Below are 15,636 nucleotides of genomic sequence, written 5' to 3'. Positions count from 1 at the left end.
CTGTTTAATTCAAAAATATGTAGATATCATTCACTGTGACGTCACAGCGAAGAACACGTTGACGTCATCAATTCACAGCAAAGTTAACATGGGTTCCGTCATTTTATCAGTTGAAAATTGATATTCAACATTTATTTACATCCATTGGTTGAGCATCAACTGAAAAGAATATAAACTCCATTCCCATTATTTAGTGAGTTTCACCATAATGGGAGCGCGGTTTGCTTTCTTTAATATATGACAGTGTTTAAAGGCATTCGAAACTAAAAGGACCTATCGCGAATCAGAAAAAAACCCATAAAACTTATATACTATGCAAAACAAATTCAGTAGAACGGCACAGAACTTGTCAAAGAACGAACATATACAAGTTATTAACTTCAAACTCTTATAATTAACTGAACGGTAGTTTTTCAAAACCAAATATGACACTTCTCCATATGTGTATGGAGTTATCGTTCATTGTTATCATCCGGGGACTTGTTATTAAAGGCGGCCATTTAACGGTTGGACTGTTTTGGTTGTCACGATTTAATTCGGGGCTGTGATCAGATTCGACACTACATTTTAGCCAACTATTACCAAATCAATGTTCTCCATCTCGGGCGTTAATCTGTCCAATCTGACCAGGTTTGTCACAACATCCGAGTCAAGTGAGATATAAATATGTTTCCTCATGCATTCTACACTGGAATTAATAATGATTTTGCCTTTTCACTTTCAGGGTTTTGTTATTCATTCCAATGTTCTGACGACATTTTTGAGTCTTTTATATTATCAGCGCAAATGTAATGTTTCTCCTTTTCTGTTCCGGATCAAGCACGACTATACAACAATGGATCGGATTGGTCAAATCTACACTGGTGTAGAAGGGGTTCGCACCATATCTTTTCTACGGTGAACGTTTATCTTCACAAGATAATGTAGCCAGGTAAATACGCCTCTACTTAGAGCTATGCCTATCCATTGTCGAATGTTACGCACGATATTTAAAATCATGGCATCAACAACAGAAAAATACTGCTACATTTGTAGGTTTAGTGAACGTTTATTGTCACGCTTTCTTAACAGAAATCTTTGACATAAGCAATAGTATATCAGCATTCATTAAGTTATCAGTTAACAATCCAATCAGCGCTATTACCAAAGGGAGCAAGCTACAGTTAACAATCCAATCAGCGCTATTACCAACGGGAGCAAGCTACAGTAAACAATCCAATCATCGCTATTACCAACGGGAGCAAGCTACAATTAGCGATCCAATCATCGCTATTACCAACGGGAGCAAGCTACAGTAAACAATCCAATCAGCGCTATTACCAACGGGAGCAAGCTACAGTAAACAATCCAATCAGCGCTTTTACCAACGGGAGCAAGCCACAGTTAACAATCCAATCAGCGCTATTACCAACGGGAGCAAGCTACAGTTAACAATCCAATCAGCGCTATTACCGACGGGAGAAAGCTACAGTTAACAATCCAATCAGCGCTATTACCAACGGAAGCAAGCTCTAGTTAACAATCCAATCAGCGCTATTACCAACGCGTTCGGGAGCAAGCTACAGTTTATGAATGATAAAATAAACAGCTTATTTTAAGTCTGTTACTTTCATCAATTCAAATTTTAACGATCCCGCAACAGCGTCACGGTAAGATTTTTACCCCATTTCTAAAAAAAAAAACATTCATAATTTTGGTAAGTATATAATCATTTAGCAGAAACAGTGAAATGTCCGTGGGAAAAGTTTCTATGACAATGCGATACCAGATATTTATTCTGTCACCTTCATCACAAATGACCGGTAAAACCTTTGTACACTAAAGTGTAAAATATGCCGCAACGGGCTATATCTGAATCGAGATAAGGGGGCCCATAGACTCTCGCACATCTATGACCAGGTATTAAACAATACGTCATTTCGTATATTTATAACAACTAAGTGTCCATACGCTTTTAGCTGTTAATTAATTTTGGTAAGCATATACTTTTGTTCAGAACTATATTTCATTGGCGGCAGGATATGACAGTTTACACAGCGTCGGCAGCTCGCGAACGCATAGACTAATCGATAGTTAGCCATAGTCTAAAAAGTAGATTAAAGTAAGATTAATATTATGAAACCCTGAATTTTGAAACTTGTGACTTTTTTATTTCAGCAATTTTCCAAGGAGGACCAATTATATAGAATACAATTGATAGTTCACCTATTTCATAGACATATATTTATTATCCTTGGGACGAAAACTAATGGGAAAATGATTGTTTAAGTCGGGGAAACCATGTCACTTGAATTTCAAAATGGTTTGAAAGTATAAGAGAGTCTGCAGTACATGTACATATTCGGTGACAAAGTTAAACACGGAATCAGATAAGATCCCGACAACACACGGTATATGGCACAGAGGCCGAGATGTCAGTATAACTCGATCCTACAAATGATGTCTCACTGTGTCTCACTCTCTAAGGCCTCCACAATTCGCTAGCAATAGATTAAGAGTGACACATGGAGCTGTCGTTGCGCAGTCTAAGACGGCTGACGGTCTAACCTGATTTTCAATATTATGGGGAAATTCTGGAGCTGTCGATTCCATGTACGACATAGTATATCCCTTGTAGGGACAAGTTAGTTCAAGTGAACAGAAACATCAAACCAGTGTTGGCACGGAGGTAAAAATGTTTACCATATCAGGGGAGGCCACTCGCATAGTTTATATTGTATATTTGTGAAAAATAGATCCGCTAGGCCCGATTGTAAGTCTAACAGAAACTCGACACGAATATAACATAAACAATTTCAAAACTTCGACATAAGTATAACATAAACAATATAAAAATGTCGACATAATTATAACATAAACACTATCAGAAAATCGACATAAGTATAACATAATTAATATCAGAAACTGGACACATGCATAACAAAAACACTATCAGAAACTCGACATAAGTATAACATAAACAATATCAGAACCTCGACATAAGTATAACATAAACACTATCAAAACCTCAACAAAAGTATAACATAAACACTATCAGAAACTCGACATAGGTATAACATAAACACTTTCAAAAACTACACACATGTGTAACATAAATAAAATCAGACCCTCGACATAAGTCGAACATAATCACAATATCAACAACTCGACATAGGTCGAACATAAACACAATATCAGAAACTCGACATAGGTCGAACATAATCTCAATATCTGAAACTCGACAAAGGTCGAACAAAATCACAATATCAGAAACTCGACATAGGTCGAACGTAATCTCAATATCAGAAACTCGACATAGGTCGAACGTTATCTTAATATCAGACACTCGACATAGGTCGAACATAATCACAATATCAGAAACTCGACATAGGACGAACTTAATCCCAATATCAGAAACTCGACATAGGTCGAACGTTATCTTAATATCAGACACTCGACATAGGTCGAACATAATCACAATATCAGAACTCGCCATAGATCAAGCATAATCACAATATCAGAAACTCGCCATAGATCAAGCATCAATACTCAGACAGGTCTAGAGTAACCACTATTATTGACTACACATAGATATACAAATACAAACAGATTTATAATAACAAATACTTACATCATCATTGAAATTGAACTCGGAAAAGTAGCCTCTGTTTCGCATTTGATTGAGATATGTTTGGGTGATGGGAACGTTGAAGTCGATGATTGGCGAAGTGTTGAGAAAGTCTTTTTCGTTGTTGTTAGGGATTCCATTTGTGTGAATTTCCTCCACGGGAGCTGTGTTTTCCGTTCCAAGATGCATGCGCTTTTGACAGTCAGAACAAGACATTAGAAAGCGTGTAACCGCTTCACGAGGCAGGAACGCGTAGGTCTCCGCAATCTGACAATAAAAACACTCACTTAGTATCACAGTTAACACGAGCTGATTTGATTAGTTAACAATGTGAGATAAATAGCCTATTATTAGAAATCACGATCGTGTGCCGTACAGAGGATATACTAGATGTTTTAATAGTGGACTTACTACATACTTTACAAGAGAGAATTTTCTGTTACCCTGGACAGACGTATCCACACTTTTACCAGTGTGATATTGATAGAATCCCTCGCACGCTTGGGGGTTAGAAAGGGGAATCTCAACCCGAAGAGAAATATTCTTAAGTTGCCAAACACGTGGCTTTGTCAAGTATTTGTCAACTTATGACTCTTTCCCCGAGGGTTGAGATTTCACTATCTCATTCCCAAGAGGGTGAGAGATTCTATTAATCTTTTGTTAAATAATTTACAAGAAAATACGAACTTGTATTTCATAGTTGAGGTACTACATACTTTATAAGAAAGCATAATGATCTTGTATTTTAAACTTAACTAGAAAGTAAGGTATTGTGTTTTATAGTAGATAGACTAGAACGTTTACTAAAATGTATAATATTTTATTGTACATGTGATTTACTAGATACTTTAATTAGAAATATTGAATAATATTACTAACATATTTATACTATAATACAAAAATAAAAAAATATACAACGTCAGGAAGATAAAATGTGCGCAAAAATCAACATGAATGTCAATAGCTATATATTTTGAGAAGACTGGACATATGTAATACCTTAGCGATATTTAATCAGCGAACATGTCTAGCAAAATGATGATGCAATCTGATTATGTTAAAAACATTCTGTAATGAATCATAAAGAAAATAATATCATGAGTTTTTTTCAAAATATTATACAATAATTGATTTCATTCATCTTTCTTTTTTGTGTAAAAGATAAGCGATTCGTGTACTAAAAGGACCCTATTCAGTGCAGCAGTGAAAAACCACTGGAAATCGGAAATATCTCATCGAAAACCTAATAAAAAAATGAAAATGGTTCTACCACGTCAACAGCATTTGGTTTAATAGGTCATTTAATTATTTTGCTTCTTTAAGACTCGATTTTTAATCAATCTGGTAACAATGCTATCTGACGTTGCATTTTATTGAATTCATTCATTTCGCAGTTACCTCCCGTTGACTGTTGCTGATGCTACGCTATTATTTTTACGTAAGAGTTGCTTCCCTTAGGCTTTATATCTATTGATTGTAGATTACCTTCAGAAATAAAAAAAAATAAAAAAAATGCAAGCAGGTTGCCACTTCACGAATTTTAATTAAACTAAGGAAAACCTTATTGACCATGTTAAAGTTAGGTACAAAGAATGTCTGGAGTCCAGCAATGCTTTCAATCAACTCATTCACCCTTGAAATTTCATAATGAACTATTCCAACCTTTGAATTGCGTCTTCATGGATAAATGAGTTAATGAACGTCCGCAACACTGACCTGGAATAGGGACCTATTATATAAGTATTTCATGGCAGCTGGATATTTACGTATACAGACTCCAAAAGTTCACTCGCGTATCGTTGTTTATTACACGTGATGACGCAAACGACACATGCGCGTGAACAACTCTGTGACAAACAAAATCTTCAAATAAGAATTCTTACATCGAACTTGTTAAATAACTAACTAGGATATATTATATTTATCACTACACAGCTGTTTCAAGACAGAAGACCGCTCCATGTGGCCTTTTAGCAGTACTAGTATATATTGTACATACATATAAATGTATAACAATTAACCTCGAACAGCTCTGAATAGCATGTATGTGTTTCTCTGCAGTCATATATCAGTTTATTTTAATTAAACTAGAATCAGTTATTTATCGGCCCGATGTGTGTTACACGGGGCATCGTTACGCATAACAAACGAGAAGTGTGCAAGTGAGTCTGAGAACAGCTCCGCGGTAACCCGCTAAGTGTAGGCCTCTAGTCTGCTAATTGTGTAAACAAAAGCTAATTGCTCAGTGATTTTATTCAGCTTATACAACCCCACTGGCTTCTGTTGTTTTTAAAAGACAATTAAAAAGGAAAGGAAAGAAACTCGGCCCGTCTGTCGAATGAATCGGGCATTACCATTTTCTCCGGTTTCACCCCGGGACGGATCATTGTCTATCGTCCATTACTGACACCTGACAACGTGGTCTGTCGAACAGTGTTCAAATCAGTACATACAGATTTTTACAAATGATTTTAGACAGAAAAAAATGCTTAACGCTTTTCCTCTGAACTGATATCTCACTTAGATGGAATCTAACGTGCAAGTCTGCGAAGGGAAAGTGATCCGTAATTTTCACCTCTCGTGTAATTAACCAGCTCGTGCTCTAACGGCTCGTCGTCAACAAACACAGCTAGTAATGCCTTCACAACTGGTCCTCTCCTTTTTTTGAATATATTTATAGGGAAACTTGTCCGAGCTTGGCGCCTAGGTAACCCCACGCGGTCCTGTTACTGAATCTGATCACCCAGCCCACCGTCCCTGGGACCATGGCCATTATTCCCTACTGGCGTGTGGGGAAGGATATTGATGACAAGGTCGGGGATTCAAACAACTGCAGTTATTTCAGCTGGCAAAGCCGCCCTATAAACTCGGTATTAGGGGAAACATTTTTAAAATGTGTTCGGGCATAAACTCCGTTGTTACCTTTTTCTCATGGGACACAATCCGGCGTCGGAATTGAATTTTACGAAACAGAGACGGAGCGGGTCCTGATTTTAACTCGCCCATTTTAACTGGAGGTATTGATCCCTATGACGATTAGACTCTCACAGCGCCGTACCCACATTCAATTATGGAGTATTTAAAACAGCATTCGTTCCCACTGTATGGGCTGACAAACGGACGGAGGTAGCGCTAATCTATATATATTGAGAAAATTTGACCAAAAGTGTATTTGAGAACTCTTCATACTGGTGCGAAAATGTAATGGACGACGACCAGACATTTTCCCGAAGATGAATGGAATAGGACTAATCTGCGTATCTCTTCTCTGAACATTGAATACAGCTTAGACCAGCGAAACAGGCAAAATCATATGTAATTCAACTATTTTTATGTATGAATATATTTCTGAATCTTCAACCCTCACCCACCCAATCCTTTATAATAAGAAACATTCTTCAACCCCATCCCCCATCCCTCCTTTTCTAATAAGCAACTCGTTTAACCCCATCCCCACCCCTTCTGTTTATTCCGGAACATTCTTCAACCCCACCTTTCTTTATCACACAATATTACTTTATTAAACAAATGCGAAACAGTGCGTAATGATAATATATTAGTAAACAAATCTATATCATGCGTAAACAATAATATGTTATTGAACAATTCTCGGCACGGCCAGCAAACATATATATTTACCAAGACTCGGCTGTACGTTGGTGAAAACGAAATATGTTTGTCATAGCATTCAAAAGCACCGTTATCAGACAATACACAAAACACTCATATTTTTTTCGAGATTTATTTATTCCTGAAAACATTTAATTATCATTAAAAACTCCGTACGCGTTTAATGTCTCGGTAAGAAATTGTGTATGTTTTAACTGTTTTAACATTAATGTACTACCACGTGGCAATCGAGAACCGTGGTTTTAGATCGCAATCCGGCTTATCTATAACATGATGTTTCGTCATTTTTCAAAACCCCAATGTCACCTGTTAGTCGGGAGTCGGACAACCGTGGTATACCAATCCAAAATCGTGACGTAGCATGTCAGACCGTTGTAGTTGTACGTTTACCATATCCACGGTTTTGTGCCTCTTCTCCTTTATAAAACACGGCCTTGGTTCAGATGACAGATTTTTATTAAATTTATGTATGTTCGGGAGTCATTCTATCATGCACTGTGTAAGTGATGATCATTGGGTTCCGCGCGACGATGGGGCAGACTGCTACAGCTGCTGAACAGCGAGCCCGGCTTAGTGTCACAAGACACAACAATATACTTACAGAACATCACTTCTCACTTATATTTACGCTACCTGACGATACACTCAAGCGTGTCCTTAACAGGCGGGCGTACCTCGTTAATTTAACATTAAATAATACTCAGCTCCATGGAGGCTCATTCAAACAGTTTAGGAGAGTTAAAAGCCTTACTGTACCGAAAAGTCTACGACACGGAAGTATTGTGTTGATTCATCGAGGTGCTGTACCAACGCGTGACTTGCGTCAACTACCCTCACCCAGTGGTGTTCTTCTGGGTCTGTTAAAATAGTTCTATCTTCTACCTAGGTCGCTGGCCTTGAAGGAGTATGAACAACTAAAATGCTGAATTATTTTGCAGTTAAGGTATGTTTTCAATGTGTTATCTTCACAGACAGCGTTTCACTGCATTGGGTCTGTAGGCGACACCTAACTAGGTAATTCACCGCTTACGAGTGTGTCATTGCGATGCGTTATGTCATAGCTGACGGAAGCCTTTGTAAATGAAATGTGTATCCCTGTCGACCACTACGTCCCGATAAAACACTCGTCACCAAGCCCGATAGCGACATGATCAGATTCTCTCGATAATGTCCCAACAGAATGTCCCGAACATTGTAAACTCATTACAAGCGAAACGGGAATTGAACCAGTTTAGAAAATTAATTTCCATTCCGCAATTCCCTATCGGTAGCGTATCTCCTGTCTTAAATGAATAATCTTGATAACAATAATAAACCCAGCAAGTTGTTTGTTGGAACATCCGAGATCTGTTTAAACATTCTGGGCTGTTGATTTGTGATAGGCGCTTTAATAGTTCATTCTTCACACTTTCCGGAATTCCGGACCGTGTTTTATTTTTAACTTTACCATGTAACGGTTACTGTTGTCTGTTCATCCAATGGCCGTTTAATCACCATAAGGATTGCGATCTCCAGACAAATGTCTGGGTCGTTTTCACGCTTACAATCTTAATCGTCAGAAAGTTTAAATTTCCTTGGTCAACTTATGGGACGCACTAAATTATGGGCACCGACTCTGGGTCTTTCGACTACGCGAATAGCCACAGAGCACGAACAGCCACGTAACGAATTGGTTGGAATACACTACATTTGCTAATTGTAAGAAAATGCTGTTGGTTGTTGTAATGAGATCGAAAACTAGTTACCCCGCGTATTGATTTCTCGTAAATCGCTTTTAACTTTCTGTTGCGGAATAACTGCGCGGCATTGGTAAGGTTTCTCTTCAATCCTCCGCCTGATATCATTCCATTTAACGGGCTTCGGTCGATCTGATACTGCTGGTTCGGACGTGGCAGGGGTAGATAAAGTAATGGGTTTCAAATTGAACACCAGGGCAGAGGTTTGACTCGCTTACTTCACCATTATCCGGAGTGTCAACCGTTACATGGTCGGTCACGGACAAGGACGCGTCGCCTCACTTGACAAACTTTCACGTTGCTGATCGTCATGGCGTTATACGTTTTTGGCAGAAACAAAAACTAAAATAATTGAATAAAAAAAATAATGTCGGAGTCACGGATTTATTTACATCAGAATGATTGGTTTGTATGCATTTACTTTTATCAAAATTATCTCTGTCCGATGTCGATACCAGCGATCGCGATTGTCTCGTGCTTCGACAAGCACGTGCGTCTATTTCACGGTCTGGAAGCTGGAGCGCCCTCCTGGTCAGCCGATATGACATATTGCCCCGCGGAGTGGACAGAATATGCTCTGATGAATTGGCACAACATCACCTTTCAAGAGCTCTGGGACGTCTTACAATCCAGTTGTCTGGGAGGTCACTCCATCGAATGGTCTGGGAGGTCGTACCATTAGTTGTCTATGGTTTCTTACTGTGGAGTGCTCTGGGACGTCGTGCTATCGAGATCGTGCGAACAGTGTGATGAAAACGCAATATCGTTCTCGTGCTCAGATCCCTGATTTCAGTGGAAAAAAGATGTTGAAATCTTCTATATACGATATTGTAGAGCTATATTTATCATGTAACCAGTAGCATACCTCTGTTTAGTAACGTTTTGTCCCTTTGCCACTCGGTCATATGCCTTTATAAAAACAACGGCGCTGTCAAAAAAAAAAGTTTCGCATACTTAAGTGAAAGGTTTTTCAGTACGTTTAATTTGTTAACATATTTCAGCGTCTTTATAAAGGAAGATACATTGTGAAAGATGGGTTTTACAAGGCTTTATTGAGTGATTATACTTTTTGAAAATGTTCCGTTACAAAGTCGGTGATTTCTAATGTTAACAATAAGCTTTCAAGTCGAAATAAACATGTACGAATTGACTGTGACTGACAAAGTAAACATTATTGTGTCCTCCTTTGACGTCGTTATATTGGTTTTTCCAATGTCCATTGTTGACCCCTGACATCGCCATATTATAAATTTAAGTGTCCGGTTTGTAACGCATCTCTAAGAATATCGCAACCTTTCAACTGTTGATATTAGATATATCAGCCTGAATCTACAGCTTCCAAAATACAGCCCTTCCCGCTCGTCCTGTTAAAGACAGAGTCGTCCCTACACTGCCGCGGGAGATTCCGATATTTCCGTACTTAATGACGAAGAACAAAACATTTTGCTATAATCAAAGTAAATGATTATATAACGCGGTAGAATTTTTGCGATCCTTCCGAAGATCGCTATGAATTGGGTTCGTAATTGAGTGCTAGGGTGATATGAAGACCCAATGCCGTCAGGATTTGTTAATATGGTAAAAAAAGGTCGGCAATTCATCCTCCTTGGGGCTTGTGTATTCCTTGCGCGACTCAACACTCCGATAGTTTCGTATGACAAGCTACACGCCGTGAAAAAAAATCAGGCTATATCTCATACAGAAAAATATCGTGGAGATATAATTTGCCTCCTTTATCAAAAGCCAGGATGTAATTTCCAAAGAATCGCCAGCCCACGGATGTCTCTACCATGAGTTAGACACAATCACCACGTAGGAAAGCAGTTGGAATCATATGGTTAATCGCCATGTTGCTTCACCTGCCTCGAGCCTGGATTAATTAGCAGCCAGGACACAAACGCGGTCCCGGCAACGGGAGCCAACTAATTAGCGAACCCGAGCCGAGGTACAATCCGAAAATTGCAAGGTATAAACGTCGTGAGGAGGGATACAGACGACAGAAAATAGTGCAGGGCCGCGGCACTAGCCTTAGCGGAGTGTCGGGTATACAGAGGAGTCGACATGCCGAGATATCATTTGAACTGTATTATCAACTGATCATACGGATGTTGGATACGAAGTGGGTTATTAAGCGGACGGCCGTGAGGTCCCCGGGATTACATATCACACCGCGAGATTTCCGAGTAACATATCACATCTCGAAATATAGTCCCGTTGTAAATTACGAGTTAATCTAACGACTAGCTATCAACGAAATCTACCAAACAAAGAAGCACGCATAGGCTGAATTGAAATAATTAAATGGAGGTTAAGCTGACGATCGAACTATTCTTCGACACAATTTTTAAAACTCTATCAAATCAAGAAGACCTCTTGAGAGTGTTTTATATGGAATTATAACATGATCACAACATGAAAAGTGTCGTCGCCTTGTCGTCTCTCAGTTTGATTACTACGCTATGTACTGAGCTTATATTTTACTTTTGATTGTTTTTCTAATTTGCTTTTGTCCTTTTTTATTCTCATTAAACTATCAGTTTCATTTTCAGAACAATCGAAAAACAAAAACAAATAAGACAATTTCGTAAATAATTTATATACATAGACAAGATTAAACTGATTTGGGGAGAATGGCGAAGATGTATTCATCCGCTGAATTCCGCCGCCGCCGCCATGTCTAAGTAAGGATAGAAGAGAGTCACCCTGTCACAGTGTCTAACGCCTTGTCTGAGTAAGGATAGAAGAGAGTCACCCTGTCACAGTGTCCAACGCCATGTCTAAGTAAGGATAGAAGAGAGTCAGCCTGTCACAGTGTCTAACGACATGTCTAAGTAAGGATAGACGAGAGTCCCCCTGTCACAGTGTCTAACGCCATGTCTAAGTAAGGATAAAAGAGAGTCACCCTGTCACAGTGTCTAACGGCATGTCTAAGTAAGGATAGAAGAGAGTCACCCTGTCACAGTGTCAAACGCCATGTCTAAGTAAGGATAGAAGAGAGTCACCCTGTCACAGTGTCTAACGCCATGTCTTAGTAAGGATAAAAGAGAGTCACCCTGTCACAGTGTCTAACGCCTTGTCTAAGTAAGGATAGAAGAGAGTCACCCTGTCACAGTGTCTAACGGCATGTCTAAGTAAGGATAGAAGAGAGTCAGCCTGTCACAGTGTCTAACGACATGTCTAAGTAAGGATAGACGAGAGTCACCCTGTCACAGTGTCTAACGCCATGTCTAAGTAAGGATAGAAGACAGTCACCCTGTCACAGTGTCTAACGCCATGTCTAAATAAGGACAAAAGAGAGTCACCCTGTCACAGTGTCTAACGCAATGTCTAAGTAAGGATAGAAGACAGTCACCCTGTCACAGTGTCTAACGCTATGTCTAAGTAAGGATAAAAGAGAGTCACGCTGTCACAGTGTCTAACGACATGTCTAAGTAAGGCTAGACGAGAGTCACCCTGTCACAGTGTCTAACGCCATGTCTTAGTAAGGATAAAAGAGAGTCACCCTGTCACAGTGTCTAACGACATGTCTAAGTAAGGATAGAAGAGAGTCACCCTGTCACAGTGTCTAACGCCATGTCTAAGTAAGCATAGAAGAGAGTCACCCCGTCACAGTGTCTAACGCCATGTCTAAATAAGGATAGAAGAGAGTCACCCTGTCACAGTATCTAACGCCATGTCTAAGTAAGCATAGAAGAGAGTCACCCCGTCACAGAGTCTAACGCCATGTCTAAATAAGGATAGAAGAGAGTCACCCTGTCACAGTGTCCAACGCCATGTCTAAGTAAGGATAGAAGAGAGTCACCGGTCACAGTGTCTAACGCCATGTCTAAGTAAGGATAGGAGAGAGTCACCTGTCACAGTGTCTAACGCCATGTTTAAGTAAGGATAGAAGAGAGTCACCCTGTCACAGTATCTAACGCCATGTCTAAGTAAGCATAGAAGAGAGGCACCCCGTCACAGTGTCTAACGCCATGTCTAAGTAAGGATAGAAGACAGTCACCCTGTCACAGTGTCTAACGCCATGTCTTAGTAAGGATAAAAGAGAGTCACCCTGTCACAGTGTCTAACGTCATGTCTAAGTCAGGATAGAAGAGAGTCACCCTGTCACAGTGTCTCACGACATGTCTAAGTAAGGATAGAAGAGAGTCACCGGTCACAGTGTCTAACGCCATGTCTAAGTAAGCATAGAAGAGAGTCACCCCGTCACAGTGTCTAACGCCATGTCTAAGTAAGCATAGAAGAGAGGCACCCCGTCACAGTGTCTAACGCCATGTCTAAGTAAGGATAGAAGACAGTCACCCTGTCACAGTGTCTAACGCTATGTCTAAGTAAGGATAAAAGAGAGTCACCCTGTCACAGTGTCTAACGCAATGTCTAAGTAAGGATAGAAGACAGTCACCCTGTCACAGTGTCTAACGCCATGTCTAAGTAATGATAGAAGAAATTCACCCTGTCACAGTGTCTAACGCTATGTCTAAGTAAGGATAGAAGAGAGTCACCCTGTCACAGTGTCTAACGCCATGTCTAAGTAAGGATAGGAGAGAGTCACCTGTCACAGTGTCTAACGCCATGTTTAAGTAAGGATAGAAGAGAGTCACCCTGTCACAGTGTCTAACGCCATGTCTCAGTAAGGATAGAAGAGAGTCACCCTGTCACAGTGTCTCACGACATGTCTAAGTAAGGATAGAAGAGAGTCACCCGGTCATAGTGTCTAACGCCATGTCTCAGTAAGGATAGAAGACAGTCACCTTGTCACATTGTCTAACGACATGTCTAAGTAAGGATAGAAGAGAGTCACCCTGTCACAGTGTCTCACGACATGTCTAAGTAAGGATAGAAGAGAGTCACCCGGTCATAGTGTCTAACGCCATGTCTCAGTAAGGATAGAAGAAAGTCACCTTGTCACAGTGTCTAACGACATGTCTAAGTAAGGATAGAAGAGAGTCACCCGGTCATAGTGTCTAACGCCATGTCTCAGTAAGGATAGAAGAGAGTCACCCTGTCACAGTGTCTAACTAAGGATAGAAGAGAGTCACCCTGTCACAGTGTCTAACTAAGGATAGAAGAGAGTCACCCTGTCACAGTGTCTCACGACATGTCTAAGTAAGGATAGAAGAGAGTCACCCGGTCACAGTGTCTTGTCACAGTGTCTAACGCTATGTCTAAGTAAGGATAGAATACAGTCACCCTGTCACAGTGTCTAACGCTATGTCTAAGTAAAGATAGAAGAGAGTCACCCTGTCACAGTGTCTAACTAAGGATAGAAGAGAGTCACCCTGTCACAGTGTCTCACGACATGTCTAAGTAAGGATAGAAGAGAGTCACCCGGTCACAGTGTCTTGTCACAGTGTCTAACGCTATGTCTAAGTAAGGATAGAAGACAGTCGCCCTGTCACAGTGTCTAACGCTATGTCTAAGTAAAGATAGAAGAGAGTCACCCTGTCACAGTGTCTAACTAAGGATAGAAGAGAGTCACCCTGTCACAGTGTCTAAAGCTATGTCTAAGTAAGGATAGAAGAGAGTCACCCGGTCATAGTGTCTAACGCCATGTCTCAGTAAGGATAGAAGAGAGTCACCCTGTCACAGTGTCTCACGACATGTCTAAGTAAGGATAGAAGAGAGTCACCCTGTCACAGTGTCTAACGCTATGTCTAAGTAAGGATAGAAGAGAGTCACCCGGTCACAGTGTCTAACGCCATGTCTCAGTAAGGATAGAAGACAGTCACCTTGTCACAGTGTCTAACGACATGTCTAAGTAAGGATAGAAGAGAGTCACCTGTTACAGTTTCTAACGCCAATGATTTGTTTTATTGGTGGAATGGATGACATTTTTTGTTTAAAATAAATATTTAAGTAAAACACTAGTTTCTGCTATGTGTGTATGAACATGCATGTCTACCTACGCGGGCCTATGACATATGTCCTTTATTTAGACAGTGTTGGTAGGAGAAATTACATGCAATTAAATGTTTAAATACTTATAAATGCATCATAAAATGTTACAGTTATTTCAACAGTTTGAAGATGTGACATTATTTGGTCACATAGAAATATTTGGTTGTTTTCATTCAAGTATTTCACTTAATATTGGCCTATTAGATACATTCTAGATTTGAAAACTACTTTGAAATAGCATCATTTAAAAAGGTTCATGACAGCAGAAACGTAGACAGGTCCTGGCTGCACGAGCATTATTCAGAAACCAAATGCTTTAACTGTTTTGACAGAAAAACTAGTGTCTTCTAGCTTACTCGGTATTGATAGAGACAAAGTTTATCATCAAGTTATGATTATCTGCAAATATATTTTGGCTGGCTCTGTTTGTCCAGTAAATGCTCCCCCTAAGTCTGCCGTTAGAAACACCCGCGCACTGGACGTGTGTCTGCTTCGCTGATTATTTCTGATTTATAACAAATATATTACATATGTATTTACTTTGTATTTTTCAAAGATTGCTATTTTCATGAGAAAAATGAACAATGACTCTGGCCCTGACTTAAGTGTTTTATAACATAAGCGAGTAGTAAATTAAACAATATTGTAACCAGAATTTATTAATTTCCTGGCGAATTGTGTGTATCCGATATCTTGTATACAGGAAACTATCTGCACATAAATTTTGTTAGTCGAAACCAGCATTGTATAAAGTCGTAGTTTTGAATA

At 39.5% G+C, this 15,636-nt stretch overlaps 1 protein-coding gene across 3 annotated transcripts in view; it reads right to left on the bottom strand.

Moving 5' to 3' along the window:
• LOC110448779 (nucleolar protein 4-like) overlaps positions 1 to 15,636 on the bottom strand; it is a 120,369-nt gene that overhangs the window by 63,164 nt on the left and 41,569 nt on the right. For all 3 annotated transcript variants that reach the window (XM_021495208.1, XM_021495209.1, XM_021495210.1), the window contains exon 3: positions 3,611 to 3,874. In XM_021495208.1, the coding sequence (XP_021350883.1) occupies positions 3,611 to 3,874 (264 nt within the window). The remainder of the gene's footprint in view (positions 1 to 3,610; positions 3,875 to 15,636) is intronic.

The sequence above is a fragment of the Mizuhopecten yessoensis genome, unplaced genomic scaffold, assembly GCF_002113885.1.
Source record: "Mizuhopecten yessoensis strain PY_sf001 unplaced genomic scaffold, ASM211388v2 scaffold4301_1, whole genome shotgun sequence".
Taxonomy (NCBI): Eukaryota; Metazoa; Mollusca; class Bivalvia; order Pectinida; family Pectinidae; genus Mizuhopecten; species Mizuhopecten yessoensis.
Note: the sequence above shows the minus strand (reverse complement) of the source record. Positions and strands in the feature narration are given on the sequence as shown.